The sequence below is a fragment of the Mobula birostris genome, chromosome 7, assembly GCF_030028105.1.
Source record: "Mobula birostris isolate sMobBir1 chromosome 7, sMobBir1.hap1, whole genome shotgun sequence".
Taxonomy (NCBI): domain Eukaryota; kingdom Metazoa; phylum Chordata; class Chondrichthyes; order Myliobatiformes; family Myliobatidae; genus Mobula; species Mobula birostris.
Window position 1 is genome coordinate 84,116,973 of NC_092376.1, and position 27,929 is coordinate 84,144,901.

General features: G+C 41.0%; 1 protein-coding gene and 1 long non-coding RNA gene across 2 annotated transcripts; one reads left to right on the forward strand and one right to left on the reverse strand.

Annotated features, from left to right (window-relative positions):
- Positions 1 to 4,015: 4,015 nt before the first annotated feature.
- Positions 4,016 to 22,546, reverse strand: LOC140200326 (uncharacterized). The gene is made up of 3 exons (XR_011886600.1): positions 22,465 to 22,546; positions 15,345 to 15,426; positions 4,016 to 5,535 (listed from the first exon to the last, which is right to left on the reverse strand). It is a non-coding gene; the product is annotated as an uncharacterized lncRNA (long non-coding RNA).
- On the forward strand, positions 20,843 to 27,883 carry LOC140200325 (protocadherin-8-like). The gene is made up of 4 exons (XM_072263498.1): positions 20,843 to 23,286; positions 23,425 to 23,507; positions 23,608 to 23,744; positions 25,405 to 27,883. The coding sequence occupies exons 1-4, from the start codon at positions 20,932 to 20,934 to the stop codon at positions 25,722 to 25,724; spliced, it is 2,895 nt and encodes a 964-aa protein (XP_072119599.1). The 5' UTR covers positions 20,843 to 20,931; the 3' UTR covers positions 25,725 to 27,883.
- Positions 27,884 to 27,929: the final 46 nt, after the last annotated feature.

The following is a 27,929-nucleotide window of genomic DNA, read 5'->3' on the forward strand; positions in this document are numbered from 1 at the left end:
CTCATATCCAAATATTAGAGGTACAAATCAGCAGGTTAACTTCACAGTAAGTCCCATTACTATTAGAAACAACTCTTTGGCATGAACAGAAGAGGTATATCTTTAACTTGGGGAGAGACCTTGGTATTTTAGAGATTTGAGCAATTTCTCACTTTATAGGGCTTTCCTCACTACTGTGGAAATGATTATGGTAAAACAGGTTATGCAAAGTGTTTAATCTTGCAAGTGTTTAATCTTTCTTGGACTACATGTTCTCTTTAATAATGAGGTTGTCAGCCTGAGCTTCAATTAAAATTGACACCAGGTGTAAGGAAGGGTGGGGGTCAAACATTTGGTCAATGATGTAGCACTTACAGAACCTCTTAAAGGGCCAGAAGCAGTAAAGAAATTTAGGAAGAGAATTCCAGACCTGGTGTACTATACAACTAAAGATGCAATTATTAATTGTAGGACCATAGTAATTTGGGATCCATAATAAAACAGATTTTTGATGTCACAGATTTCTCTTTTAGCAGATGAAGTTACAGGCAAAGGAACAAGAGTGAGATTACCCAGGTATCCGGCGTTCCACCATACTGTGTTCCCTACCTCTCTGTTTACTTCTTCATGGCAGCTAGTCCAGCCATTTGTCCAGTTTGAGACACAATAATTTTTCTGCAAGATTGAAGCCATTAAATTGGGAAAGATTCTTTTCTCCCAGAATGGCCACCTGACCTATACACTCCATTAGTAAGTGACTCAAACATCAATATTAATTCTGTATTATCCTGCTTGTGATTATTTCTTCAAATCACTGCTGTATCATACTGCACTTTGTGCTCTGACACCCTGTGAACAACAAAGTTAACATGTAGCAAGGCAATCCACCTCATTTTAATTGTTATCATTGGTAATTTTAATAGTATATTTGTAACCACTTTATAAATTGCTTTATGCTGCAAAATATTCCTAATTAAATGAAAAAAATATTTAGTTTAAGTAGATAACCCCATCAATATAGATAACCCCCGTGTTCTCTCTCCTCTCCTATTTTCTCTATACAGTACATCAATGACTGTGACTCCAGAGATCCATCAGTTAAACTGATAAAATTTGCAAATGACACCGCTGTCATTGGACTAATCACCAGAGGCAACAAATCCAAATACCAACAAGAAGTAAACAAGCTAGAATCCTGGTGCAATCACAACAACTTGGAGGTGAATGCCTGCCAAACTGTGGAGATGTTTCTCCTCTCCACCCACTCATTATCAACAACTCTACATGTGATAAAACCATATCGCCTTGATTAACAAAAAGGTTTGGTAAAGGATGTATTCATAGGACAGTTGGGAAAAATCCATCTTTCCCAGTACATACTGGTGCAATTCTGCACTGCCATCATAGAAAGCATCCTCACATCAGCCATTACTGCCTGGTTTGCTGCAGCATCCTTTCTATATATGACAGCTGCAGTGAACTCTCAGGTCAGCTATCATTAGTCTATCACTATTGATACTTTGTATGTGACCAAGACAAAGTAGCAGGAAAATCATTGTGGGCTCTACCCACCCAACAAACTGCCTTTTCCAAACACTTTCTTCTGGAAGGCACTATGTGACTATTAAAACAAAAACATTACACCATCTTAAAAGTTTCTTCCTCCAGGCGATTAATCTGATCAACCATTCTAGTTAGACACCCCACCCCCTCTATTACCTCAGTCACTGCACCACAGAGTAAGCACTTGAAACCACTTTTTATAATGGTGTTTACATTGTAAATACATGATGGTATTTATACACACTGTATTCAATATCCATACTTTAACCCCTAACTTTATTTTATAATTCTTGTTGAATGTTGTTTATTGTTGCAAGTTATGCCAAAACTCCACAGAAAATTCTTAATACATATAAATGTATATGGTGAACAAAGTTGATCCTTGATCTACCAAATGATCATTTGTTTCTTCTTATTTATTTTGTTAAATATTTTCTCAAAATTGGTGTATGCTTTAATATTTCAAGCTCCAAATAAGTCTAACATTAATAGAAAAAGAATGATAAGTAGGAAAGAATTGTTCTTTTGTGGCAATAACACATATGATTTTAACAAGTCAAGAAAAATGCAAAGAAAAGTTTATGTAGCAAGTGATTATTTGAATTTGTGCTTACATGTGAACATGAGGAATTCCGAATTTTGAAAAATGATTAAGTGACAATTTGTATTGCACTTTACAAAGTAAAATCTGTAACCTCATTTCTCAAATAGTTGTAATTCTTATGAACTGGGATAAATCCCTGAAATTAAAACTCTCTGTTGGTAACAAATTTTATAACGTTTCAATTGCACTGTGAATTTCACAAGAGCATAATTAACCAAAAGTTAGACAAACTACTTCTGAACATCCAGCAGCTGTGCAACTTCATTGGGGAAAAACAGGCCAATAAGAAAAAAAAAACAAAATTTAGAAAATATATCTTCCTGCTGATTGAAGCACATCCAGATGACACAGTAAAGTTTTGGATCCCTGATCTCTCATCAGTTTTGACTTCAGATGTCAGGTCGTTGACAAGGAACATTATATTTGTTCCTCTCTACTCATTCCTTGTCTCGTTTTGGCCAGTCTGTTTTTTTTTCACATTTAGTAAATATCATACTAAAATGAGTACCAGTTGTCAGTGATTTTTTAACCAAGTTGTGTGAATCCTAATTGCGGCCATTATTGATGCAGCTTATTTTTTTTCTCTAGGTAACAGTTGAAGATTCCAGACCGAGTCATAGACGCGAAAAAAAAACTTAGCTTTGGAACATTCTCCGATGTACAAGGGCAATAAATTGTAAAGAATTGAACGGTCCAGCCTGAATGCTTTGCAACCGAATTAAGTAATTATTAAATACACTATAATTATTTTGGTGTACTCAATTCCTTTATATTACATGTTAAACTATCCTAATGAATTGATTTTAAACGTATGTTTTATCCCTTAATAAGATTGTTTTTGCGGAGTGGATTTTTGTTGATTCCTCCTTTTCTTTTACTTTGTTATACGTATGCCATATGGAACAATAACCCCGCACTCTGCCCCACACATTATCCCATGAGTTAAATATTGAAATAATTGTTTTGCAACGTTTGTCAATACCAAATGCATCAGATGCTAAAATAATGCCAGTTTCTATTTGCGTTGTCTGCTATAGTCTTTTTTAACATGGGACGTGGGTTTAAAAAGACATCTGAAATTGTTTCACTTCTTTACTTTCCCATCATGTGAAGAAGCTGGTGCTTTGTTCCACTTCTTGCCAATCTGTGCAGACTCCTGCCAGATTTCTAATGACTTTTCAATGACGATTTAAGGAGGATTTAAGACGCTTTTCTTGGATCCTGAATGTGCCCATCAGCCGCTGTTCAGCACCTCTGTCATCACCAGTTCCTTTCACACGTACACACCTTTTGTTCGCTTTGCGCTTGAGGGGTTACGATTTGGATCAGTATGTTAGAGTCCTGGTTAGGCAGGCCATCAGATCAAGTTGATTTAGAAAATACTTATAAACCTATTCTTAAATTTCATACAATAAATGTCAGTGATGTATGCAACTACAGTCCTTATGACTGTATAGCAGAAATGTACATTACGCTTTAGTTTGAAGTGCTGGGATTTAAACTGTGGCTCTTTTATTTCATTAGCAGCCACACTGACCGCTGATAAAAACAACTGTCAGGAGGTGGTATTATATTTCAGACATAAGTCTACAGACTCCAGTCTGGTCAATTAAATAAAGAGATGAGTGATTAGCTGATAATGTGGAATAGTTTTGTACTAAAAATAAAATTTCATGGAATTTGAGTTAAATTTATGATATAGTAAATAATTTAAAACGTGTTTCCCATGTGACCTTTGGTAGGTGAAAATAATGTCCTGTAATGCGTACATTTAAACCCAAGGAAAATTTGCTTTCTACTAGTACATGCATGAATTGCTAGAACGGAAACTACGCGAAAAATAATACATACACTGGTATTTTCGGTCCCTTGGCAATGTTTTAATGCAACCAATAAAATACAACCAAGAAAATGAATCCCACAGCACTATCGCAGAAATTCACACGATATGTCCGACCACGAACTGTAGTATAATTTTCAATTATCTATGATCTGAAACCATAAAATAACTAATAGAAAGTGATTTATTCTGGAGTTAAAATAGTGACAGATGATCGGCAGATAACCTGCTTACTGTACGGGAAGGTTTACGCAAGTTAACAAACACAAAAAGCCTCGCAGAACCCCAATTATAGTTATACTAGATAGTTTATAAATAATCTCCGTTGCCTAGAATTTCGGCTGTGCATGTTGGTTTGCCTCGGTCAAAAACATGCTAATTTAAATAAACTGCTCAGGGTGAGAAATAAACCGAGTTTAACTAATTCGAGTATTTTTTTTAAGTTTGCTTTCTATCAGTAATTATATTTTGTCAGGTTGACCTGCAATTTCAGACTGCTAAATTATCTTTAAATCAGCGGCCGTCTGTCACGTGATTGTATTTCAAGTCTACACGCGTTTTACACAATACTGCATTAGACACACTCCGACTAAATCCAACTTTTTGGCACCGAGCAGTTGCTTTCCTTAAAGAAATAGTCCATTATGTCCGTGTTTGCTCTAGTGATCACTAGGCTGTTGTCTGCCAAGTTACTTGGAAAATGAGCCTTTGAAATGGCTCCGCTCTCTTTTGGTATGTTAACGAAACGATTAAATCTCCCTTTGTTCTTTCGACAAGTGATTGGCAAAAGTTTTCTCTGCAGGGATTCGGGTAGTGAGGGTGCTTTTCACATTCCCGACTATATAATCCTTGAACCATCCCTGGGAAACTCAAACCATTTTCAACAATCCAGTCTCGTTCCATTCGCGTGGCCTCACTCCAGTTCATTATTTTAAGCGCAATTTAGAAAGTACTTAAAACACTTTAAACTTTACAATAAAAACGTTATAGGAATTCATGCAGCTGCAAACTTTTTAACCACTGCGAGGATATACGTTCCATTTATTTTATATTTCGTGTAAAGATCAGTTAAGTCACCGTTTTTATTCTCCCATCCTTGATCTGAATAACATTATGCAGTACACTACATTGCTTATATTGCCAAATGGTATTGTTTGCACCAGTGGCTAGACTTTATTTATCCTATTAACCCAAATTGTACCTGAATATACAAATTAACATACTTGATGAACAAACTTATTAAAGTATTTAATACGCTAATAATATATCCAAAGGATAGATGTGCTTTTCGAGAGCAATATAGTTTAAGTACGTTTGTATATACACGATTTATGTTTTGGACAAACTGAAATAACATTTGTAAAAGACACATTCAGTACCTCGGAGATACCGAAACGTGAAGCATTCCGAGCCGCTGAATGGAACTCAAAATACAGGGGTAACACAAATACTATCACGCGACCTGTTTCCTAATTCTTTAGCTCTTACGGCAGATGGTTTCATTCCCCCGAGTTGAACGATCCGAACCGCCTACTGATGTTTTGTCTTTCTATAAAAAAAGAGCCAAGTGTTAGCGTGCACGAAAGATGGGAAATAAAAATCCCGAGATAGGCGTATCATGCATATCGCTGGGGTGGATCACTAAATGTATTTTAATACCCAAGGCAATTGTACTCAATGCAGCCCACATCATCGTTTAGTCAAAGAGTTATGGCAGTTGATTGTGTCCGCATAGAAAAGCAGAATGGATACATGTGGCGATTGCTCATTGTATTAAATTTAGCGCGGGTCCTCTGTGGAAATTGTCGAGTATCCTTTTAGTTTGTTGCATTGAAATAAAACAAGCATTGATGCCACAAATAGGGTGCCCTGTCGAGCTTTTCTACGCGTAGTGCTAACGAGACTTTCATAAGCGATTGAACTAATCTGACCATTGAAACCATGCTAAATCTGCTAGTGCTTAAACTAAATCCTATTGGAAGCGGTTGTTCTTCACCTGCCACTATTTTCTATACATGCAAAGAGTTTGCCCAGAAAAGTGATATAGATACAGAAACAAAAAAAGCACAAAGAAGTATTGAAGGATAAGTCCACTTTTCTCACACAAACTAAATCAGCATACATAAAAATAAACCCAAAGTTTGATAAGGATGTGTTTGTTTAAAATAAACATTTTTCAATTAGGTTAATTCATCATGGTTTTAATCACGAAAATGAACATGTGGAGCGCACGCATTATTAAATAAAATGTATGCACTGCTGTAAATCATGAAACTATTTCGTACATTATGTTATGAGATAGCAACTTTAAAACGTGTATCTGGAGTTATGAACAAAAATGTATACGATCTGCTGTTTCAATTTGAAACCAGGATTATGTCAATTAGTGTTTGTGGTTCAGCGTTTTTTTCAGGAAGTTAAGAGTTTGGCGCCCTAAACTGAGATATATACACTAATGGTTATAAAGGGAAGCATGTTTTGTATATCAGTAACTGTGATATGCAAGTTAAGTAATGCCTTCAAAATAGAAAATGTCCTAAGATGCCTCACAGGACTGCTATCAAATAAAATTTAACACCAACCCATCTAACTTAAGATAAGAAAATAATAGAGGTGGATTTTCAGGAGTATCTTAAAGCAGGAGAAAGAAGTATGAATATGCCAAAATTTTAGCAAGTAATTCCAGAGTTGAGGGCTAAGGCGGCTGAAGATGCATCTCTTAATGGTAGAAAAATGGTTATCAGGACTCACCCTCTTCTTACTACCATCAGGGACAAGGTACAAGAAGCCTGAAGATCCACAACAAAGTTTTAGGAACAGCTTCTTCCTTTCTGCTACCTTGTTAGTCAGCTTTTACATACATTGTTTTTGTACTTACAGTAATTTTTAAGTCTTGCACTGTACTGCTGCAGCAAAACAATTTTCGTGACATATGTCAGTGACAATAGACCTGATTCTGAACCATGGATAAAGAGGCTAGAATTGGAGCAGCAAAAAGTCTCAGACAGCTGTAGAGCTGTTGGCAGCAGTACAATTTGCAAAAGAAAAAGTGGGAACTGTTTGAAAAGCAAAATTGAGACAAAATTCAAACAGATTAGAAGTCTGGTTACTAGAAGTTTGGTTGTAAACATTGTATATGAGCCTAGTGATTACAGGGTTGATGAGTGAACAAAACCCATCAAAAGTAAGGTTATTATCAGCAGTTTTGGATGAATTTAGTTTATGGAGTGTACCAGGTAGTAGAAGGGGAAGAAAAGTACTGAAATAGTTATCTTTAAATCTGATTAAGCATTTGATAAATATTTCATTAGTAAATATCATGAAGCAGAGGTTCTGGATGTTGATGGTGTTTTCTGTCAGATTTCCAGCATCACACTTTTGTTTTGCATTTCAATTACTGCTTAACTCCCTTGCACTTCCAGGGATACACAACCTGGAGAAACTCTGCTTCTTTCTCTATAGTTTAAGCCCTTTGTAAAATTGTAATATAGCTTTGGTGAACCTGCATTCTACAACTGAGAATTGCTCCTAAAACTGGTATCAAGAATGGAAAGTAATGCTCCCTACATTTATCCTTATGTCTTCCAGCCTCTTACAATAAAGGCCAATATTCCATTATTCTCTTCGATTATTTGTCATTCTTGTTTGCTAGTTTTTAATCATCACTATCCATGATTCTCTAAATTCATTCCATCCTCTGAAGTTCCTTGCAGTGATCTAATTTCTTACACCATTTATTCCTTCTTATGCAGTCCCTTGTGGTAAAGTGTGACTTGCTCTTTACTGGGGATATTTACCTGTGATAGGATTCTGGCATCAATTACATTTTCCCCTGAGACATTTTGGAATGTTTTAGGATCTATATAATTAAATTCAAGTTACTTCTGATATTAAAAGAATAAGTTATAAGTTATAAGCTGCCCATTACAAATTATTTGGCACTCGTGTTAAATTAGTTACATATAAGAGTATATATGGTTTAATAATTTTAATAAAATTAATGCTATAGGTAAATATTTGTAACTTGATTGAAAGCTGTGAATTGGCATCATACAGCACAGGAAGATGCCATGTACCACATGGTGATTATGTAAACTCTAATGGATTATCCGATTGATCCCACCTTCAGCAATTTTCTTCAACTTTTGCCTTTTTCAAATGCATATCCAATTCCCTTTCAATACGAACTCCTGTATCTGCTCATGCAACACATTGCCTATCATTATAACTCAATGCATAAAAATTGTCTTTTGCCCTCTGGAACTTTTTGTCATTTATCTAAAATATGTATCTATGGTTTCTGGTCCCCTTACAATAGACTTTTTTTTTCTGAATTAAACCATTGAATTTTTTTAACATTTAAAACACAATTGGAACTCTCAATTTTTGACTGTATTATAAATGACATTTTTCATTTCCTCCTTTTAGTATTTCATTTCATTATCTCACAGCAAATTATGTAGTCTACCATTTCCCTCTTTAACTACCACTATGGCTCATTTACTATTTTACCTGCCAATCTTTATTTCCAATTCATCTGGGTCAGATCCCTTTCCAATCCTCTAAGATCAGCCATTTACAAGATGAATATCTTCATTGCTTTGAGCTCTTTTTCATAATCACTCTAAGTTTAATATTAGTATTAACTGTTTCCCACAGGATCTTCTGGTGAAACACCCCCACATTTCAGTATTCAAAACTTGATTCAGTACTGGTCCTTCCTTATTGATACAGCAAAGCCTCTGGTAGACCTTTTCGGAATTCTATGCTGATCTTGATCAATACTTCCATAAACTGAAATTCCATCAATATTACTCTATTGTTTCTATATCTTTTCAAAATTAGTCTGCAGCTTTGTTCATCATTTTCCCACATTCATCAACTCTTACTTCTGCTGCCTAAAACTGAACCATCCTTTTATTCTAAAATTGCTGTTCTCTACCTTCATTATGGGACTTTTCTTCTCCTCTTGATGGCTTATTTAGGTTTGCTTTACTGAGTTACTCCAGTTTATAAGTACCTCCTGTCCATGTAATCTGAAGTCCTGTCTTCCATTTGCATTTCCAACCATGTACTACTAAGTTTCCTTTTCCTGTTGCCATTATTACTCTGTGGCCTATGACACTGAAAGTAATCCTCAAACACCCTGCTCTAGTTTTAACTTTTGGCTCTTAGGATTCCATTCTTACCTCCTTCATTGGGCACCAGGGAAGCAATTTAACAAATGAGTCACATCAGTGTTTTCAGAAATGCCTGTTTAAATCCACAAAATAGTAACCAATGTGTTAATGGAATATAAACTTCATCCTTATTTCCTTGTATAGTTATTGACCACATTGCACTGTGAATCTACTCTAAATGACAGGAGCAAGAGATCATTACTGCAGCTTTCCTGAATGGAATTCTGTGACTTGTGGTACCATTAGGATTGGTGCTAGGATACTTGATGTTTGTCTGATACATGAATAATTTGAACTTGAATGTATCAGTTATGGTAAGTTTCAGAATTAAATGCACATGCAGTGAAATTTGTTGCAGATACACATTAAAATAAAAACTATAAATTGCTATAAGCATATATGAGGGCCTCCATTAGTCAGAGTTGACCTTGGATAATGCATCGAAGCTCTCTACATGATACACAAGCCAGCGCAGTACAATATGGTGAGCAAGCTGTTGCCAATGCAGCAGGCTCCCTGTCTCCATGCAGCTGAACAATTCAAAGCTTGGCACCAGCAGTGTCTAAAGGTGTTGCCAGACAGTGTTGAACTCAAAGTAGGTCTGCCTGAAGGACTCTAGCTCCAGACTTTTCCTTAGGGTTTACTCCAGGAGCTTTCCCCATGAGAGGCAGTGCAGGTTTGAGATCAGTTTCGCTTCTCCTAGATGAACTGTCAACCATGGCTGACAAGGCCCATATGCCTGAAGCAACTGGTTTTAAGGCGTCAAGTTTGCCCCTCCTCTCAGTAGAAACAGTTCTGCTGGGTTTAGTAGCTAATCCACACATGACAACCAAGAGCTGGACATGGTTGCCAGAAGCTATTTAAGATGCACAATATTTGGAGCATATTTTGTGTGTTATTTGGAGTGTTTAATAGGTAGCAGAAGCTTATTCTCACCTGAAAGAACTATGTTAAATAAGTTGTGCAAAAAGAGAGGGAAAAGTACTGAAGTACTGTTCATGAGTTGGTTGTAAATTTAGAGATCTAATGGCAGAGGGGAAGAAGCTGTTCCTGAAGCATTGAGTGTTTGTCTTCAGGCTCCTGCTCTCCTGCTTGATTGTAGCAATGAGAAGAGGGCATGTCCTGAGTGATGGTCGTCCTTAATGATAGATGCCACCTTTTTCAGGCATTGGCTTTTGAAGGTGTTCTTGATGCTGGGGAGGCTAGTGCCCATGATGGAGCTGGCTGAGTTTACAACCTTTCGCAGATTTCTCTCATCTTTTGCAGTGGCCCTTCCATAACAGACAGTGATGCAACTAGTTAGAATGCTCTCCACGGTACAGCTATAGAAATCACCAATTATCTTTGGTGACATACAAATTCTCCTCAAACTCTAACAAAATACAGCTCCTGTCATGCTTTCTTTGTAATTGCATCAATATGTTGGAACCAGGATAGACCTTCAGAGAAGTTGGCACCCAGAAACATGAAACTGCTCACCATTTCAACTCGATGAGGACGAGCTTATAATCCCTCTACTTTCCCTTCCTGAAGTCCACAATCAATTTTGTCATCTCCCTTGACCATACCTTCTTGGTCCTCACCACTGGTAATGCAGCCGTTGGTCTCTGCCTATATTCTGGGAATAGAAGTACAGCCAGGTGATTGTACTTTCCAAAGTCTGGGCACGGGACAACAGTATAACAGTGGTCTAATGTGTCGGCTCCTCTGGTTCCACAGATGATATGTTGGTGGTAGTTGTTCAGAGACTTCTTCAAGCTAGTGTGGTTGAAATCTCCCACAATGATAGGTAAAGGCATCAGGGTATGCTATTTTGTGCATGCTGATTATGTTGCTCAGCTTCTCCAGTGCCTCCCTGACCTTGGCCTGAGATGGAATGTACAACGCTAGAAGGATAATGGTGGAAAACTCCCTTGGCAGATAAAATGGACAACATTTGACTGCTAAATGTTCCAGGTCAGATGAGCAGGACAAAGACAGAACCGCCATGTTTATGCAACACAGTGAGTCAGTCATAAAGCATACTCCATCTCTTCTGCCTTTAAGGCTGAGCAGTCCTGTCTTTGCAGAGAATGGTGAAGCCATCAGACTGCAGCGCTGCATCTCAAATTGTAGGTGTGAGACATGTTTCCATGAAGTGGAGTACACAGCAGTCCCTGATGTTACTCTGGCACAGGAATCTTGCACTGAGGTCTTCAGTTTTATTTCTCAGAAACTGCACATTTGCCAGCAGGATAGCTGGGAGTGGAAATCTAAGGCATCTGTTTTTCAACTGTACCTGCAGTGATCTCTTAAAAAAACTCACCCGGCTGAAGGCAATGGCAAACCACTGCTGTAACTTGCCTCGTACGTGATTTCCCAGTACATCAGAGCAGTGTGGAAGGAAATCGTCCGCTAACTGGAAATAATTCCAGATGCGACATACCTTACTTACCTGCAGACCATCATGTCGCCCCTGCTTCCATACACTCATGACCAGAGTCTGCCATCCCAGGTATGTCGATTTTGAGTATAGATGATTTTAAGTATCTTAGAACAATGCTGCTTACTGAAGTACCTATGACTGTGACTGTGAATTTCAGCTGTAGTAGTCCTGAACAGGAGTATTTGATGGTGGTGTTATTGATAGTGAGGGATTGCTTAAGCATAAAGTATGAAATAGATCAGTTATAACATTAGGCAGTACAATGGAAAATGGAATTTAATCCTGACAAATGGTGCATTTTGGGAAGGTAAACAAGGACAAGAAGCCACAGTAAATGGGAAAGCCCTAGGGAGATTTGATGAACAGAAGGACTTTTAAATACAGATCCCTGAAAGCAGCAGCACAGGTGTATAAAATAGTAAAAAACACATAGGGGATGCCTGCTTTCATTAGCCAAGGAATACAAGTGCTAGGGTGCCAAGTTACTGCATTAAAAAAAACATAGGTAGGTCTACATTGCAATATTATGTGCAGGTCTTGTCACTACATTAAAAGGAGGGATGTGGAGGTGCTGGACAAAGTGCAGGATTCAATGGAATGGAGTAGTGCGATTACAAGGATATACTGCATAGGGAATGCTTTGTTTCCCCTGAAGCAGAGAGGCCCACGGTATAAAAACAAACGGGATAAATAGGGTAGATAGTAAAAATAATTTTCTCATGATGGAGGTGCCTAAGGGAAGAGGGCATAGGTTAAAAGTGAGAGGTAAGAAGTGAGAGGGAATCTGAGAGGTAATTTTTTCACAGTGGTTGACTGGAGTCTGGAGTGATTTGTCTAAAGAGGAGATGGAGGCAGAAACTCTTATTTCAGAAGCATGTACACAAATACTTGAACTGTCAAGGAATAAGAACATAAGAAATAGGAGCAGGAGTAGCCTACCTGGCTCATCGAGCCTGCTCTGCCATTCAATAAGGTCATGGCTAAACTGACCATGTCATCATCTCCACTTAGTTGCCTTTTCCCCATAAGCTTTAATTCCCCTACTATGCAAAAATTCAACCTTGCCTTAAATATATTTACTGAGGTAGCCTCCACTGCTTCATTGGGCAGAGAATTCCAGATTCACCACTAAGGGAAAAGCATTTTCTCTCATCTCTGACTTAAATTTACTTCCCTGAATCTTGAGGCTATGTCCCCTAGTTCTAGTCTCACCTACTAGTGGAAACAACTTTCCTGCTTCTATCTTATGTTTCTATACAGTGGTATGCAAAGGTTTGGGCACCCCGGTCAAAATTTCTGTTACTGTGAATAGCTAAGCGAGTAAAAGACGAACTGATTTCCAAAAGGCATAAAGTTAAAGATGACATATTTCTTTAATATTTTAAGCAAGAAAACTTTTTTTATTTCCATCTTTTACAGTTTCAAAATAACAAAAAAGGAAAAGGGCCTGAAGCAAAATTTTGGGCACCTTGCATGGCAGTACTTAGTAACACCCCCTTTGTCAAGTATCACAGCTTGTAAACGCTTTTTGTAGCCAGCTAAGAGTCTTTCAATTCTTGTTTGGGGAATTTTTGCCCATTCTTCCTTGCAAAAGGCTTCTAGTTCTGTGAGACTCTTGGGCCACCTTGCATGCAGTGCTCTTTTGAGGTCTATCCAGATTCTCGATAATGTTTAGGTCAGGTGACAGTGAGGGCCATGGCAAAACTTCCAGCTTGCGCCTCTTGAGGTACAGGTGTGCCCCGCTTTTCGAACGTTCGCTTTACGAAACCTCACTGTTACGAAAGACCTACACTAGTGCCCTATTTTTGCTTTCAGAAGGTGTTTTCACTGTTACGAAAAATAAATTCAGCGCGCGATAAAAGCCCCGAGCAGCCGCTCTCCCCCGGATTCGGAACTGCTTTGCTTTAACACGTGCCTGTGAGCAGCCGTTTGCAAGATGAGTTCTATGGCATCGGAAAAGCCTGAAAGAGCTCATAAGGGTGTTACACTTACAGTAAAACTAGACATAATTAAGCATTTCAATCGTGGTGAACGAAGTAAGGACAAAGTGAGTTTGGCTTGTGGAAGCTGACGAACATGATGTTGAAGAGGTTTTGACATCCCATCACCAAGAACTGACAGATAAAGAGCTAATGCAATTGGAAGAAAAAAGGATAACAATCGAAACCGAATGAGCAATGATAAAGTACGACTTTAATTTTGAAAGGGTACGTCGGTTTAGAAGATATTTGCAGGATGGTTTGAGTCCTTATTAAAGAACTGTGTAACAGAAAAATGCGCAAGGCTCAGCAGTCAAGCAAGCCTTCCACATCAGCCACAGCAGACAACGAACCTCAACCTTTGACATCGAGGCGGGCAGAGATAGGAGAAGATGAGCTTCCTGCTCTAATGGAAACAGACGACGAAATGACACCCCAGTGTCCCACCACCCCAGGCCACGGACAGATACTGTACCGATTCGCGGAGAATGCAGTAGTAGCCGGGAGGCACACAGCACATCTTTAAGAAAAAAGCCGAAATAAACATGCTAATTAATTAGGTGCCGCCGACACATAATTGTCGGCCCAGATCAGAGATGACGCAATCGGAAATCGGCACTGATCTGGGCCAATTACGCATCCGGCGGCACCTAATTAATTAGCTTGTTTATTTTGGCTTTTTTCTTAAAGATGTGCTGTGTACCTCCCGGCTACTACTGCATTCCTGCATGCTTCACGGCAATGTATTGCTCAGCAGCCTGGAAGGTGGGGGCCACTGCACCACCCAACCTGCAACGACTCAGTCTAACACACCATCATCTATGTGCTCGGCGCTGTCCTGATTCCGGTAAATGATACTACACTGTACATACATTATTTCTACTTTATATAGGCTGTATATTTTTAAGTGTTATTTGGTATGATTTGGCAGCTTCATAGCTTAAAGGTTACTGGGGAGAGTGTTCTTGCCAACAGCGCTTGTGTGAGATTTTCGCTACGGAGAACAGTTCAGTAATGATTGTGGAAAAGTATTTCTATTTTATACAGGCTGTGTATTTATCCTATCATTCTTGCTTTTACTGTATGTTACTGTTATTTTAGGTTTTATGTGTTATTTGGCATGATTTGGTAGATTATTTTTGGGTCTGCGAACGCTCACAAAATTTTCCTATATAAATAAATGGTAATTGCTTCTTCGCTTTACGACATTTCAGCTTACGAACCATTTCATAGGAACACTCTACCTTCGGATGGCGGGGGAAACCTGTAGTCCATTGTGGATTTTGAGGTGTGTTTAGGATCATTATCCTGTTGTCGAAGCCATTCTCTTTTCATCTTTGGCTTTTTTACAGACGGTGTGATGTTTGCTTCCAGAATTTACTAGTATTTAATTGAATTCATTCTTCCCTCTACCAGTAAATGTTTCCCGTGCCACTGGCTGCAACACAAGCCCAAAGCAAGATCGATCCACCCCCGTGCTTAACAGTTGGAGAGGGGTTCTTTTCATGAAATTCTGCACCCTTTTTTTTTTCCAAACATACCTTTGCTTATTGCGGCCAAAAAGTTCTATTCAAAAGGTTCAAAGGAATATCTAAACAAGCTTGATGCATTTTGGAAATAAGGCCTGAAGTTAAAATAGAGCTTTTTGGCTGCAATGAGAAAAGGTATGTTTGGAGAGAAAAGGGTGCAAGGAAGAATGGGCGAAAATCCCCCAAACAAGAATTGAAAGACTCTTAGCTGGCTACAAAAAGCATTTGAAAGCTGTGATACTTGCCAAAGGGGGTGTTACTAAGTACTGCCATGCAGGGTGCCCAAACTTTTGCTTCAGGTCCTTTTCCATTTTTGTTATTTTGAAACTGTAAAAATAAAAAAGTTTTCTCGTTTAAAATATTAAAGAAATGTGTCATCTTTAACTTTATGCCTTTTGGAAATCAGTTCATCTTTTACTTGCTTAGCTATTCACAGTAACAGAAATTTTGACCGGGGTGCCCAAACTTTTGCATGCTACTGTATATAGAATGACCTCCTATCATTCTTCTGAATTCCAGCGAGTACAGTCCCAAGCAACTCAATTTCTCCTCATAAACTAACCCATCATCTCTGGAATCAACCTGGTGAATGTCCTCTGCAACTCAGCAAAGCCAGTACATCCTTCCTCAAGTAAGGAGACCAGAACTGCATACAGTACTCCAGGTGCGACCTCACCAGTATCCTGTGCAGTTGCAGCGTAACCTCCTTGTTCTTAAATTCAATCCCTTTAGCAATGCAGGCCAACATTCCATTTGTCTTTTTGATAGCCTGCTGCACCCGCAAACCAACCATTTGCAATTCATGCATAAGCATTCCCAAGTCCTTCTGCATAACAGCATTGTGCAATCTTTTACCATTTAAATAGTAATCTGATCTTCCATTTTTCCTTCAAAATTGGATGACCTAGCATTTACCAACATTGTACTCCATCTGCCAGACCCTTGCCCCCTCACTTAACCTATCTATATCTCTCTGCAGACTCTCCATGGCCTCTGCACAATTTGCTTTTCCACTCAATTAAGTGTCATCAGCAAACTTAGATACACTACACTCGGTCTCCTCTTCCAGATCATTAATGTATATCATGAACAGCTGCGGGCCCAGCACCAACCCCTGTGGCACACCGCTCACCACTGATTGTCAATCAGAGAAACACCAACGTATCCCAAATCTCTGCTTTCTGTTGGTTAAACAATTGTTAAACAATTCTCTATCCATGCTAATACATCACCCACATCTTATCTTATGGATAAGTCTCTTATGCAGCACATTATCGAACGCCTTCTGGAGATCCCAGTAAATAACATCCATCTGTTTCCCTCTATCCACTGTGGCAGTTATATCCTCAAATAATGCATCATTTCTTAATGTATGCATTACTAAATGACAATAAAAGAGGACTACGTGTCTTCATAATCATCATAAAGAACTCCAGTAAGCTTGTCAAACAGGATATGCCTTTGCTGAATCCATGCTGTGTCTGCCTGATAGATCCATTTTTTTCCAGATGTCTTGCTATTTCTTCTTTAATGATAGCTTCAAATATTTTCCCAACTAACTGGCCTATAGTTACCTGCCTTTTGCCTACATTCTTTTTTGAATAGTGGCACAAGATTCACCTTCTTCCAATCTGCTGGGACCTGCCCAAATACCAGAGAATTTTGGTAAATTATTACCAAAGCCTCTAATATAACTTTGTTACTCTATATATAACTCTAATATATTCTTTGTTGCTTGTTAAAGTTTTCTCAGTCTTCTAGTTTCCCACTATTCTTGGGACTTTGTGCGCACGAGCTTTTAGTTTGATGCGTTTCTTATTTCCTTAGTTATCCATAGCTAGATCTCCCCACCTTTACTGTTCTTGTTTTTAACTGGAATATACTTTTATTGAGCATCATGAAAAATCTCTTCGAAAGCCTTTCACTGTTTCTTAACCGTCCCACCATATAGCCTGTGTTCCCAGTCTACCCTATCCAACTCCTCCCTCATACTATTGTAGTCTCCCTTGTTTAGGCATAATACACTGGTTTTAGATCGAACTATTACACCCTCCATTTGTATGAGAAACTCAATCATACTGTGATCATTCTTTCCAAAAGGATCCCTAACTACAAGATTGCTAATTTTACCAGTCTCATTGCACAGGACCAAATCCAAGATAGCATGTTCCCTTGTAGGTTCAGTAACATGCTATTCAAGAAAGCCATCACAGATGTATTCTGTGAAGTCCTTCTCAAGACTGCCTCGACCAACTTGATTCACCCAATCTACGTGCAAGTTAAAGTCCCCCACAATAACCGCTATTCCATTCTAACATGCCTCAGATATTTCTCAGTTCATTGCTTGTGCCACTGTAATGTAACTATTTGGTGGCCTATAGACAACTCCCACCAGTGATATTTTCCTTTACCATTCCTAATCTCTACCCAAATGGATTCAACATTCTGCTCCTTTGATCTTATATCGTCTCTATCGCTCTGATCATATCATTAATTAAGAGCGCTTTCCCACCTCCCTTACCTTCGTCCCTATCCCTTCATATTATCTGATATCCTTGGTTATTTAATTCCCAATCCTCTCCACCCTGCAACCACTTTTCTGTAAAGGCCACTAAATCATACCCCTTTATACTGGTTTGAGCCACAAGTTCACTGACCTTGTTACAAATACTATGGGCATGCAGAGAAAGTGCCCTTACACTCATTATGCCTTTAAAATCTAGTAATCTTTGTCTCTTATGCACTTGACTTCTCTGCACTACACCCTTACTTTTCTCTTTTTTAACGTTTGCTTTAACTTTATCTTTATCCACCCTTCTCCAATCTGTTGAACACACCCCCTACTATTTAGTTTCAAGCCCTATCCACAATCCTAGTTATGCGATTCACCAGGAACCAGGTCCTATCACAGTTCAGGTGGAGGCCGTCCCAATGTAACAGCTCCCCACTTCCCCAATACAGGTCAACCTTCACTAATCCAGCACCATTGGGACCTGAGAGGTGCCGGATTAGTGAAAATGCCGAATTACAGAAGGATCACATTAAGTATAATCAGTGCTGGGTTATCCAAGGAACTGGATTACAGGCAGTCAGATTAGTGAAGGTCGACCTGTACTAGGAACAGTTTCCCATGAAATCAAACCCATTTCTCCCTCACCAATCCTTGAGCCACACATTTAATTCTCCAATCTTCTTACCCTGTGCCAATCTGCACGTGGTTCTGGTAGTAATCTCAAGATTACCACCTTTTTAGTCCGGCTTTTTAATTTAGTCCACAGCTGCCCAAACACCCTCAGTAGAATCTCTTTCCTTGTTTTACCTATGTCATTGACACTCACATGGACCATAACAACTGTATCTTTCCCCTCCCACTCCAAATTCCTCGGCAGGTCAGATAAAATGTCCCGAACCCAGGCACCAGGCAGGCAACACAGCCTTCAGGATGCTCTATCCCTGCGACAGAGAACTTTGTCTATTCCCCTGAATATACTATCCCCTATTACCACTATATTTCTCTTCTCTTACCCCCTCTTAAGTGGCTCCCTGAACTACAGTGCCACAGTTATGTTGCTTATCCATCCTACAGCCCCCACTCTCATCCACACAGGGAGCAGGAGTCTCAGAACTGTTGTACAAGCCCAAGGGCTGAGGATCCCCCAGCACCATCTCTTGGATCCCACAATTTGCCTCACTCGCAGTCACGCGCTCTTGTCCCTGACCACAGACCGAATTTGAGGCAGCTAATCTAATGGGTGTGACTACCTCCTGAAACAGTATGTCCAGGTAACTCTCCCCATCCCTGATGTGCCGCAATGTTTGAAGCTCAGATTCCAGGTCATCAACTTTGAGCCTGAGTTCCTCCAGCAGCCAACACTTGCTACAGATTTGGTCACAATGGGGTCCACCAGCTCTCACATCATGCAGTTACAACACATCTCCTGATACCGCATCTTCCTTACTTTATTTACTTAGTTGTAGTTTGGTGACTTCTTCTTCAACAACCATTATAAAAGCTTTACTCGTTACTCAACTATGCCTCCTCACCGAAGCCTCTTGAGCTAAAGTTGGTAAACTCCGCTCTCTCTGCTGGTAAACTATACTATGAAGTGACTTTTAGTCCCGCCTTGTTAGGCATACAACACTCACCACTGTTCTAATTATTAGTTCACTTTTTTCTTTGAAAAACATGCAAAGTGCCTTTATTACTGCTAGCACTAGCGAATTGCTTATGCAAAGGTGAAAAAAAAGGCTGACCAAAACAAGGGATAGGCTGGAAAAAATTCCTTTGCAGCCCCTGTAAGGCGACCAAACACAAGTTATATAAGCAGCTGCGTCCAAGATGTAAAATAGAACAAAAGAATGCTACAGGCCAAATCAACCAAACCCCTTTCTCACATTCACACACTCTCCCAGACAGCATGCTCAGTCAGACCAGAGTCTGCTACACCAGCAGCAGCTCAACCCGGAAGGGAATAGATTTTGTACCAATGTGGGAAAATGAGGTAAGTGTAGATGGGTACAATGAATGGTACAGATGTGTTGGACCAAAGAGTCTCTTTCTGCACAGCTTCAAGATCTAAGTGAAAATTTACACTGAGTGCCCAGTCCTTGCTCAGTGATGTATAAGAGCTTTTCGATGAAAATCTCAAATTTGAGATATTGGCTAGTTAGCAAAAGTCAGCAAGCAAACATTAATTGCTACAAGTAGAAATACAGGCAAAGGAGTAATGAATAATCTGAAATTTATGGAGAATGAAAGATTGTCCATTTGAGTACTGGAATAGGTAATTCTGTAAGAATAGAAAGTTTTGATGAATATTTCAACAGTAGTGGAAAGTTGAAGTGCGTTGGAAAAAGGAGTACAATTGAGATATTGCAAAAGTAGATATAATTTGTTGGTATAATTTGGATATGGATCAGTTCACAGAAAGAAAGAACAAAGGAATAGCAAACAATCTACTTCAGCCTCAATGGCCAACAAAATATTTCATCCAGATCCAGAATGCAGATGTGAATGAGAATGTAATGGTGAGAACCTAGAGAGCCCTAGAAGTAAAGATTGAGAAGGTAAGCTTGAAGAAACTATCTACAAGTGAAGTGACAGAGAATGGGACATTAAACAATGGTCTTAGTTATGTAGAAAATTACGGGATGCATACAGCTTTAGAAATATTAGCGAGGATGGTGCCAAATGGCTAGAATTATTACTAGTGTATATAATTTAAAACTTTAACACATGCAGCTAATTAAGTATCCTAATGTATGAAAATAGTGCATATTTAAAGTGAATTGTAGCTTTTCACATTGGAGACAAGTTGCACATACAGTGCATATGGTTTACTATTATATATGAACTCACTGTTACAGACTTTGAGTCAGTATATGATTTATTGTCTCGACAAACTAGAGTTAGGCACTATTAAGTGTACGTAGTTGCATATATTGATGAATTATTCAAAAGTACCAGTTATTCTAAAATGCTAGGAGTACATCAGTTAATGAGGGATGACAAGGGCGCAATTATTAATAACAATACTTCTTTTTCCCGGCTTCTAACGTCTCCGGGATGGATTTTCAGAAGTTTAGCACTGCAAGCCTGGGACACTTTGTCCCATCCCGCAAAATACGATTGGCTACCAAGTATCCAATTTACATAAACATAACAATAAAATGGCCCAAAAGAAACGTGGTTTGAATACTTTCAAGATTTGGCTAGTGTAGGCCAGTGCAGTCAGAATTTGAACTGAGAGAGCATTCGCGGTAACCCACTACGGAAAAGGCCGATCTTTCAAACGGATTCTCGTTCAAAGGTGGACAGAATAACCTGGGCCAATGATGACCAGTAAAATAGGCAAAAATACATTTACTGCTCCATTCCCCGGACACCCTTGCCGCCGCCTCCTCCTCCTCCTCCTCGTACTTTCAACCACCCCGAGAGCCGACGGCTTAACAGCCAAGTACTCCATCTCCGAGGAGGAGCCGCCCGGCACCGTGGTCGGAAACCTGGCGGCAGACCTGCAGCTGGAAGCGGCGGGCAGCTTCCGCCTGATGCAGAAGTCCAACTGGTCTCTGGTGGAAGTCGGCGAGAACGACGGGCAGCTGACGGTCGGGGGCCGCATCGACCGGGAGCAACTGTGCCGCCAGCAGACGGGAGCCGAGCCGTGCCTGTTGCTCTTCGACGTGGTGAACTTGTCCGGGGACAAGTTCGTGCTGATCCGCGTCGAGCTGCGAGTGCGGGACATCAATGACCACGCCCCCGTGTTCGGGCGCTCGGAGCTGCGGGTGGAAATCAGCGAGAGCTCGGCGCCGGGCACTCGCGTCCCGTTAGAGGCGGCTCTCGACGCCGACGTGGGCGCCAACTCGCTGCAACAGTACCGGCTGTCGCCGAGCCGCCCTTTCGCGCTGGAGCTGCGCAGCGGTGCCGACGGACTCGCTCACGCCGAGCTGGTACTGGTCGAGGCGCTGGACCGCGAGAGCCAGGCGGAGTTCGTGCTGCAGCTGGAGGCCGAGGACGGCGGCGACCCGCCGCGGACCGGGGTGGCCCGGCTCCGGGTCCAGGTGCTCGACTCGAATGACAACAGCCCGGCTTTCCAGCGCAGCTCGTTCACGGTGGAGCTGCGGGAAGACGCGCCGCCCGGCTCGTCGCTGCTCCAGCTGGAGGCTGCCGACCCCGACCTGGGCCTCAACGGCGAGGTGGTCTACAGCTTCAGCCCGCAGCTGCCCGCTCCCATCCACCGCCTCTTCAGCCTCGACGCGCAGACGGGCCGGCTGAGCCTGGCCGGGCCGCTGGACCGAGAGAGCAGGGCGAGCTTCCGGCTGGAGGTGCGCGCCCACGACCGCGGGGTCCCGCCGAGCGCCGCCGCCGGCTGCACCGTCACCGTGCGCGTCCTCGACGTCAACGACAACGCGCCCGAAATCGGCATCGCGCTGCTGGCCCCAGGCGGCGGTGGCGGCCTGGCCCACATCAGCGAGGCGGCGGCGCCGGGCAGTCTGGTGGCGCTGGTCAGCACCTCGGACAGGGACTCGGGAGCCAACGGCCGCGTCTCCTGCTCGCTCTCCGGACACCAGCACTTCGAGCTGCGGCCGGCCTACGGCTCCAGCCACATGGTGGTGACGGCGGCGCCGCTTGACCGTGAGCGGGCCGCCCAGTACAACCTGACGCTGCTGGCCGAGGACCTGGGCGCCGACCCGCGCCGCACGGTGCGCACCCTGACCGTGCGCCTGACCGACGAGAACGACAACGCGCCCGCCTTCTCCCGCCGCCTCTACCGAGTCTCTGTGCTGGAGAACAACCAGGCCGGCACCTACCTGACCACCGTGGTGGCCCGCGACCCCGACCTGGCCGACAATGGCCGGGTCACCTACCGCTTGCTGGGACCCGGCTCGGCCCTGGCCTCGGTAGACCCGGCCACCGGCGCCATCTACGCGCTGCATTCCTTCGACCGCGAGTCGCTGCCCGAGGCCCAGCTCTTGCTACAGGCCACCGACGGCGGTTCTCCGCCGCTCAGCAGCTCGGCCACCGTCCTCCTCACCGTGGCCGATCGCAACGACAACGCGCCGGTCATCACGCACCCGCCGCCGGGCAACGGCTCCTGCTGCGTCATCACGCTCCCTCGCGATGGCGGCGCCGGTTACCTGGCAACGCGCGTGCGGGCCCGGGACGCCGATGAAGGGGCGAACGCGAAGCTGAGCTTCCGGCTGCTGAGCGGCTCCCAGGCCGGGCTCTTCACCATCGACAGCGGCACCGGCGAAATCAAGCTGGGCCGCCGGCCGCTCGGGCTCGGGCCCGGGGCCCTGCGGCTCGTCGTGGCTGTCAGTGACAGTGGCTGGCCCGCCCTGTCCGCCACCGCCACTCTGCAGTTGGTGGTGGCGGCGGCCGAAGCTGCCGGGGGCAACGCGCCGCTGCGGCCGGAGAAGCGGAGCTGGGACACATCGTTAGTGGTCATCGTGGTGCTGGCGGGCGGCTGCGCGGCCCTACTCATGGCCATTGTTCTAATCGCCACGGCCTGTGGGAGAGTCAGCAAGCCGGTGGAGTGGGAGGAAGCCCAGCTACCGAAGGGCAGGTTCGCAGTGAGGATCGACGCCCCCGGAGATGGCCGATATGATGGTGCCACGGCACCGGAGCTCGCCGGAGGCGGAGTGAAGGTGTTCCCGACCGTGAGGAGTCACACAGCCACCAAGCCGCAGGTGAGAGTCTCCGTCAACTTTGTTTTTCCAGTATTTACACCTCAGCGTCAGTTACTTACTCCCAACACACTGGTGTTAATTTAATCCGCCGCTAATGGTAACAGTAGCAATTAATTTCTCCCTTTTTAACAATTCCAGCATTTCTCTCCCACGTCTGGGTTTGGCCAAACACTTCATCCCGTCGCAATCTGGCAAGGCAAACAGTTTGCTTTCAGTAAAAGGTAAGTCGTTTGTGTAAGTCGATTTTTGTGTAGTATTTTGACAACTGGTGCATGCTTTTGAACTGTAGAAAAACAAAGTAACGTTTTTGTGATATTTCAGCGAACTTGCAAATCAAACTCAGGACAGATTCAGTGGAAAAGACAGTGGGAAAGGAGACAGTGACTTCAATGATAGTGACTCTGATATCAGCGGTATCGGCCTAAGCAAAAGCAATGCACCTAGTCAGAAGCAAAATGGTAAGCTGTGTTTGAGCTTTCATTGTACGTCATGAAATTTTGAAAGCTAATCATTATGAGAAACCATTGCTTCTTGGTCCTACATGTAATTTAAAGTTCATTGTTTACAGTTCTGCGTCATTATAGCCTTAGTGAACTGCTTAAGCTTCATTGCTAGTATTTAATTCAGGTTGCATTTTAATCCTTCAACGTGAAATTCTTATTTGAGTTTTGTTAACTGGATTGCAAGAGCATTTTTGTGCATCCGGCCTGTACTATTTCATGTCTTTTTTTAAAATTCATCCAATTTCTGTATTCAAATGCTACGGATGCTAAAAATCAGAAATAAAATCAGAAAATGCTCAAGCTCAGTAGTCAGAAAGATGGAAAATGAGCTAATTTTTCAGGACGCTGACTTTCCATCATAATTCAATATTTCTACTTTAATTTATATTTATCTGTGGATTAAGTTTTCATTCACTGCCACTTCTGTTCCAGTAATGCCTGTCTAAGTTTCTGCTTCTATGTCTGATGGCCTTTCTATTTGACTATCATTGAGCGTCTTACCTTGGTCCAGCCAGGTTCTTTTTAGAAGCATCTTGCACCAGTACTCCATTACTATTTATGGAAGCACTTATTTCACTGTCAAAATTCTTCATAAATTTGATAACTTTGAAAGAGTGCAGAGAGAATTTACAAGGGTGTTGCTGGGTCTAGAAACATTACAGCAAATCTTTTGTACTCATTCCAAAATATCCAGTGTATTAGCCTTGTCTTGCAGGAAGAAATTTTTAAAAGTTTTAAGAGGAAAGTGAAGAAACACAAATTGAGAATTTGACCTTCGGAGTTTTACTGAGACTTCAGTGCCAACAGCCCCTGTTGGCCTCAGTCAATGGGAAGCTGATGATTTTAGTACATGCTGCAATGTAACAGGTCTTGTACTTCCGACTCCTTGTAAGCACAAAGCTTTCATGTTTTACAAATGATGCATTTTATTCTGTTTAAACATGGGTTTTGAAACATACCTTTCACTGCTGCTCTGGATGCTGTTTATTAACAATAGTGATGTATGTGCATAGTTGAAAGCCATACATTCCTTTTGATCAGTGTTTTATTTTTAACATGAAAATGTTAAAAGCATTGAATTGTTCATCAGAAAGTAAAAGGAAAAACAAAGCTCTTGGAGCGTCGAATGACAACTTCCAGTAGTTATTGTATCCTATTGAACTGATAATGAAAGTGTAATTTTAGTGAAGTTGGACTGGGTTTCAACATGTACTGCTACTTGTCGATCAGGACACAACAATAAAGATAACCAAGTTATAATGTAAATGTGATATCTTCAGGGAAGTTTGAAAATAAGTTAGTGAGTTTGTAGAATGAGGCAGAATAGAACAGCTTTATTTCTTTACTCAATAACTGAAATGCAGCCGGTTCTGTCCAGGAGTATCCCATTACTCAAACTAGCATTTGAGTGCCTTTACTTTTCTGATTTGGGGAGTATTACTGAATACACATGGTCCTTTACTGAAGGACAACAAAAATGAAGTATTCATATTCAAACAACAAATTGTCCAAACCTGAGGCAATTGGCATTGTAACCTCTGTGGGCTTCAGTAACTTGCATAGAATAGTTAACAGTCCAATTGAAGATTAAAACTATTGATTTCCTTCTTGGCAGGTTTACCGTCCTGCACCAGTGAATGCAAGCTCCTCGGCCACTCGGATCGCTGCTGGAGTCCATCTTCTCAAGGGCCAAAGTCTTATTCATCCACAGGCACAGCTGAACACCTCAACACTTTTGGGAAAAGCACTTCAGTCCCGCGTGAACACCTCCGAAAAGACACTTACTACCAAGCACTTTTACCAAAAACAGCAGGCCTGCAAAGTGTGTATCAGAAGGTTACCTGCAATGAATCAGAAACTGTAACATCTGTTATTGTACCACAATTTCATTCTGTGGGATTAAACAGTCACAGCTCAAGATTAATACCTAATTGATCAATATAACACTGAGCATATTCCACACGCTTTTAAAATTATTGAATTTGTGCAATATATTGATAGTATACATAATATAAATGTTATTTTATAATTATACAAACTAATTGATTCTATGTTTTTTGTATAAATTTGTATAAATACAAAACATAAAAATGAATGTAAATGTAAGTTAATGCTACTTTATATATATTTTTTAAAGTTCCCTATTGTGTGGAACATAGTTGTTAATTCCACCTTGTATGAAATGTAGTTGCTAAATTATTGGACTAGCAGCCAGAGTTCGGAGCCATTAATCCAGATGCATGGACTTGAATTGCCCATGGCAACTAGGAATTTAAATTCGGGCTATTAAATTAATTTGGAATTAAATGCTAGTCTCAGAAAAGGTAACTGAAGCTACTGAATTGTGTGTCATTGAAATCCAGCTGGTTCAGTAAAGACATTTAGAGAAGGAAATATGTAATTCTGACCCAATATAGCCCATGCAGTATTTAAGATTGTGTTTGACTTTTAAATACCTCTTTAGGATGGGAGCAATTAGGAGTGAATAATAAATGCTGGTATGGATCCAACAAATAAATATAAATGAATTATGTTTTGATTTTTTTGTGTTAATAGTGCAGAATGTACAGATTTTTAAATAATTCATACAAACATGTTAATAAAATTTGGAAGCTGTTTATATACACTGCAGTGAATGTATTATGAAGCTACATTTGTATATATAGTGGCAGTACATCAATTTCTCAGCAAGTCTGGATCTTAAATGTCATGAAATTACCTGAAGTTAACTTCAAAGAACAATAAAAATGTTAAGGATATATACTATAATTCATCCATAAATCAAGTATAATGGATAGATGTATGAGGCTTTGTTGTAAAAAGCAACTTTTAGGACAGTATTTTGTTAAAGTTGGAAACTTAAAAGATTTTAATAAAGAACAAACCGGATCAATAGCTGAAAACTCAAGTGCTAGTTTCTTATTGTGGGAGGATTGAAGTTCAAATGACCAATATATGCCCAGGTAATCTGAACCTGAAGAATTAGTTTCTTTAATGCTTGATTAGATCTAACAGGAACCCAATGAATATTGGTCATGGTCTGGTTGAGTTGCCAGACTCCAAGTACTGGGTTTTATGAGCAGCTGTCATGATCCTTAAGCCTAAAGGCTTACATAACCATTCACAACTTTGGGTCCCACTGGACTTGGGTGTGTTAGCTCCAATTCTGAATTTAACTCACCTCTGCATTCTGTGCATGTGCGGTTATTCTTGTCATTCTCCACTACTCCACCACCCAGCTGTAATTCTCCATAGAATCAGTACAAGCAAAACAATCACTTTGCTATTTTCCAAGATCTAAAATGAACGCCATTTTTGCTTGAGCTGGACAACAATGACAGAGATCCTTCCCAAAAATACATTACAGAACAAAAATTTCAAGCTGCATGTGATTTGAACTGAGCATTTTAAAATGTTACAATCCAGATCTCTTAAATTATTTATTTAGTAATAAATCCACTATGTTGATATATATAATGTGATGAGTCCTGTATACATTCTGGGAGAAGAAGTTGTGGTGGAGGAGTACAAATACTTGGTGTTCACCTCAACAACAGATTTGACTGGAAAGTCAACACCAAGGCTGTTTACAAAAAAGAGGATGAGCAGACTATTTTCTAAAGAAGCTGGGATCCTTCAATGCATGCCACAGGATGCTGGAGACCTTTTACCAGTCTGTTGTAGCAAGTGTAGTCTTTGCATCTTTATGCTGGGGAGCAGCATTGGTGCTGGTGTTGCATAAAGACTAAATAAACCCATCAAAAAGGCTGGACTGTCCTTGACTACAACCCAGACTCTTCAGTGGTGGAGAGGAGGTCACTAAACAAACTATTATCCATTATGGACAATCAGGCACATCTTCTCCATGATCTACTGAATAAGCAGTGGAGCACCCTTTCGAACAGCATCATTCGGCTCTGCTATCACAAGGATCGTTACAGGAAATCTTCCCTAGCAAATGTAATAAGCATATACAACAGTTCATCTCTGCATGACAGGAGAATACACACTGTAGTACAATAGTCTGTTTTATTATTTTGTATATTATTGCAGATTGGTAAATTATTATTATTCTGTACTTTATTATTAGTTAAGTCTGCACACTGCTAAGTGTGTTTTTAAATTTACTGCTGTAATGAA

What these genes read in the sequence shown, in the direction of transcription:
- LOC140200325 (XM_072263498.1), top strand. Translation starts at nt 20,932, where the DNA reads ATGATGACCAGTAAAATAGGCAAAAATACATTTACTGCTCCATTCCCC. An exon ending in ACACAGCCACCAAGCCGCAG is followed by an intron (nt 23,287 to 23,424) that starts GTGAGAGTCTCC and finishes TAACAATTCCAG; the next exon opens with CATTTCTCTCCCACGTCTGG. An exon ending in ACCTAGTCAGAAGCAAAATG is followed by an intron (nt 23,745 to 25,404) that starts GTAAGCTGTGTT and finishes CCTTCTTGGCAG; the next exon opens with GTTTACCGTCCTGCACCAGT.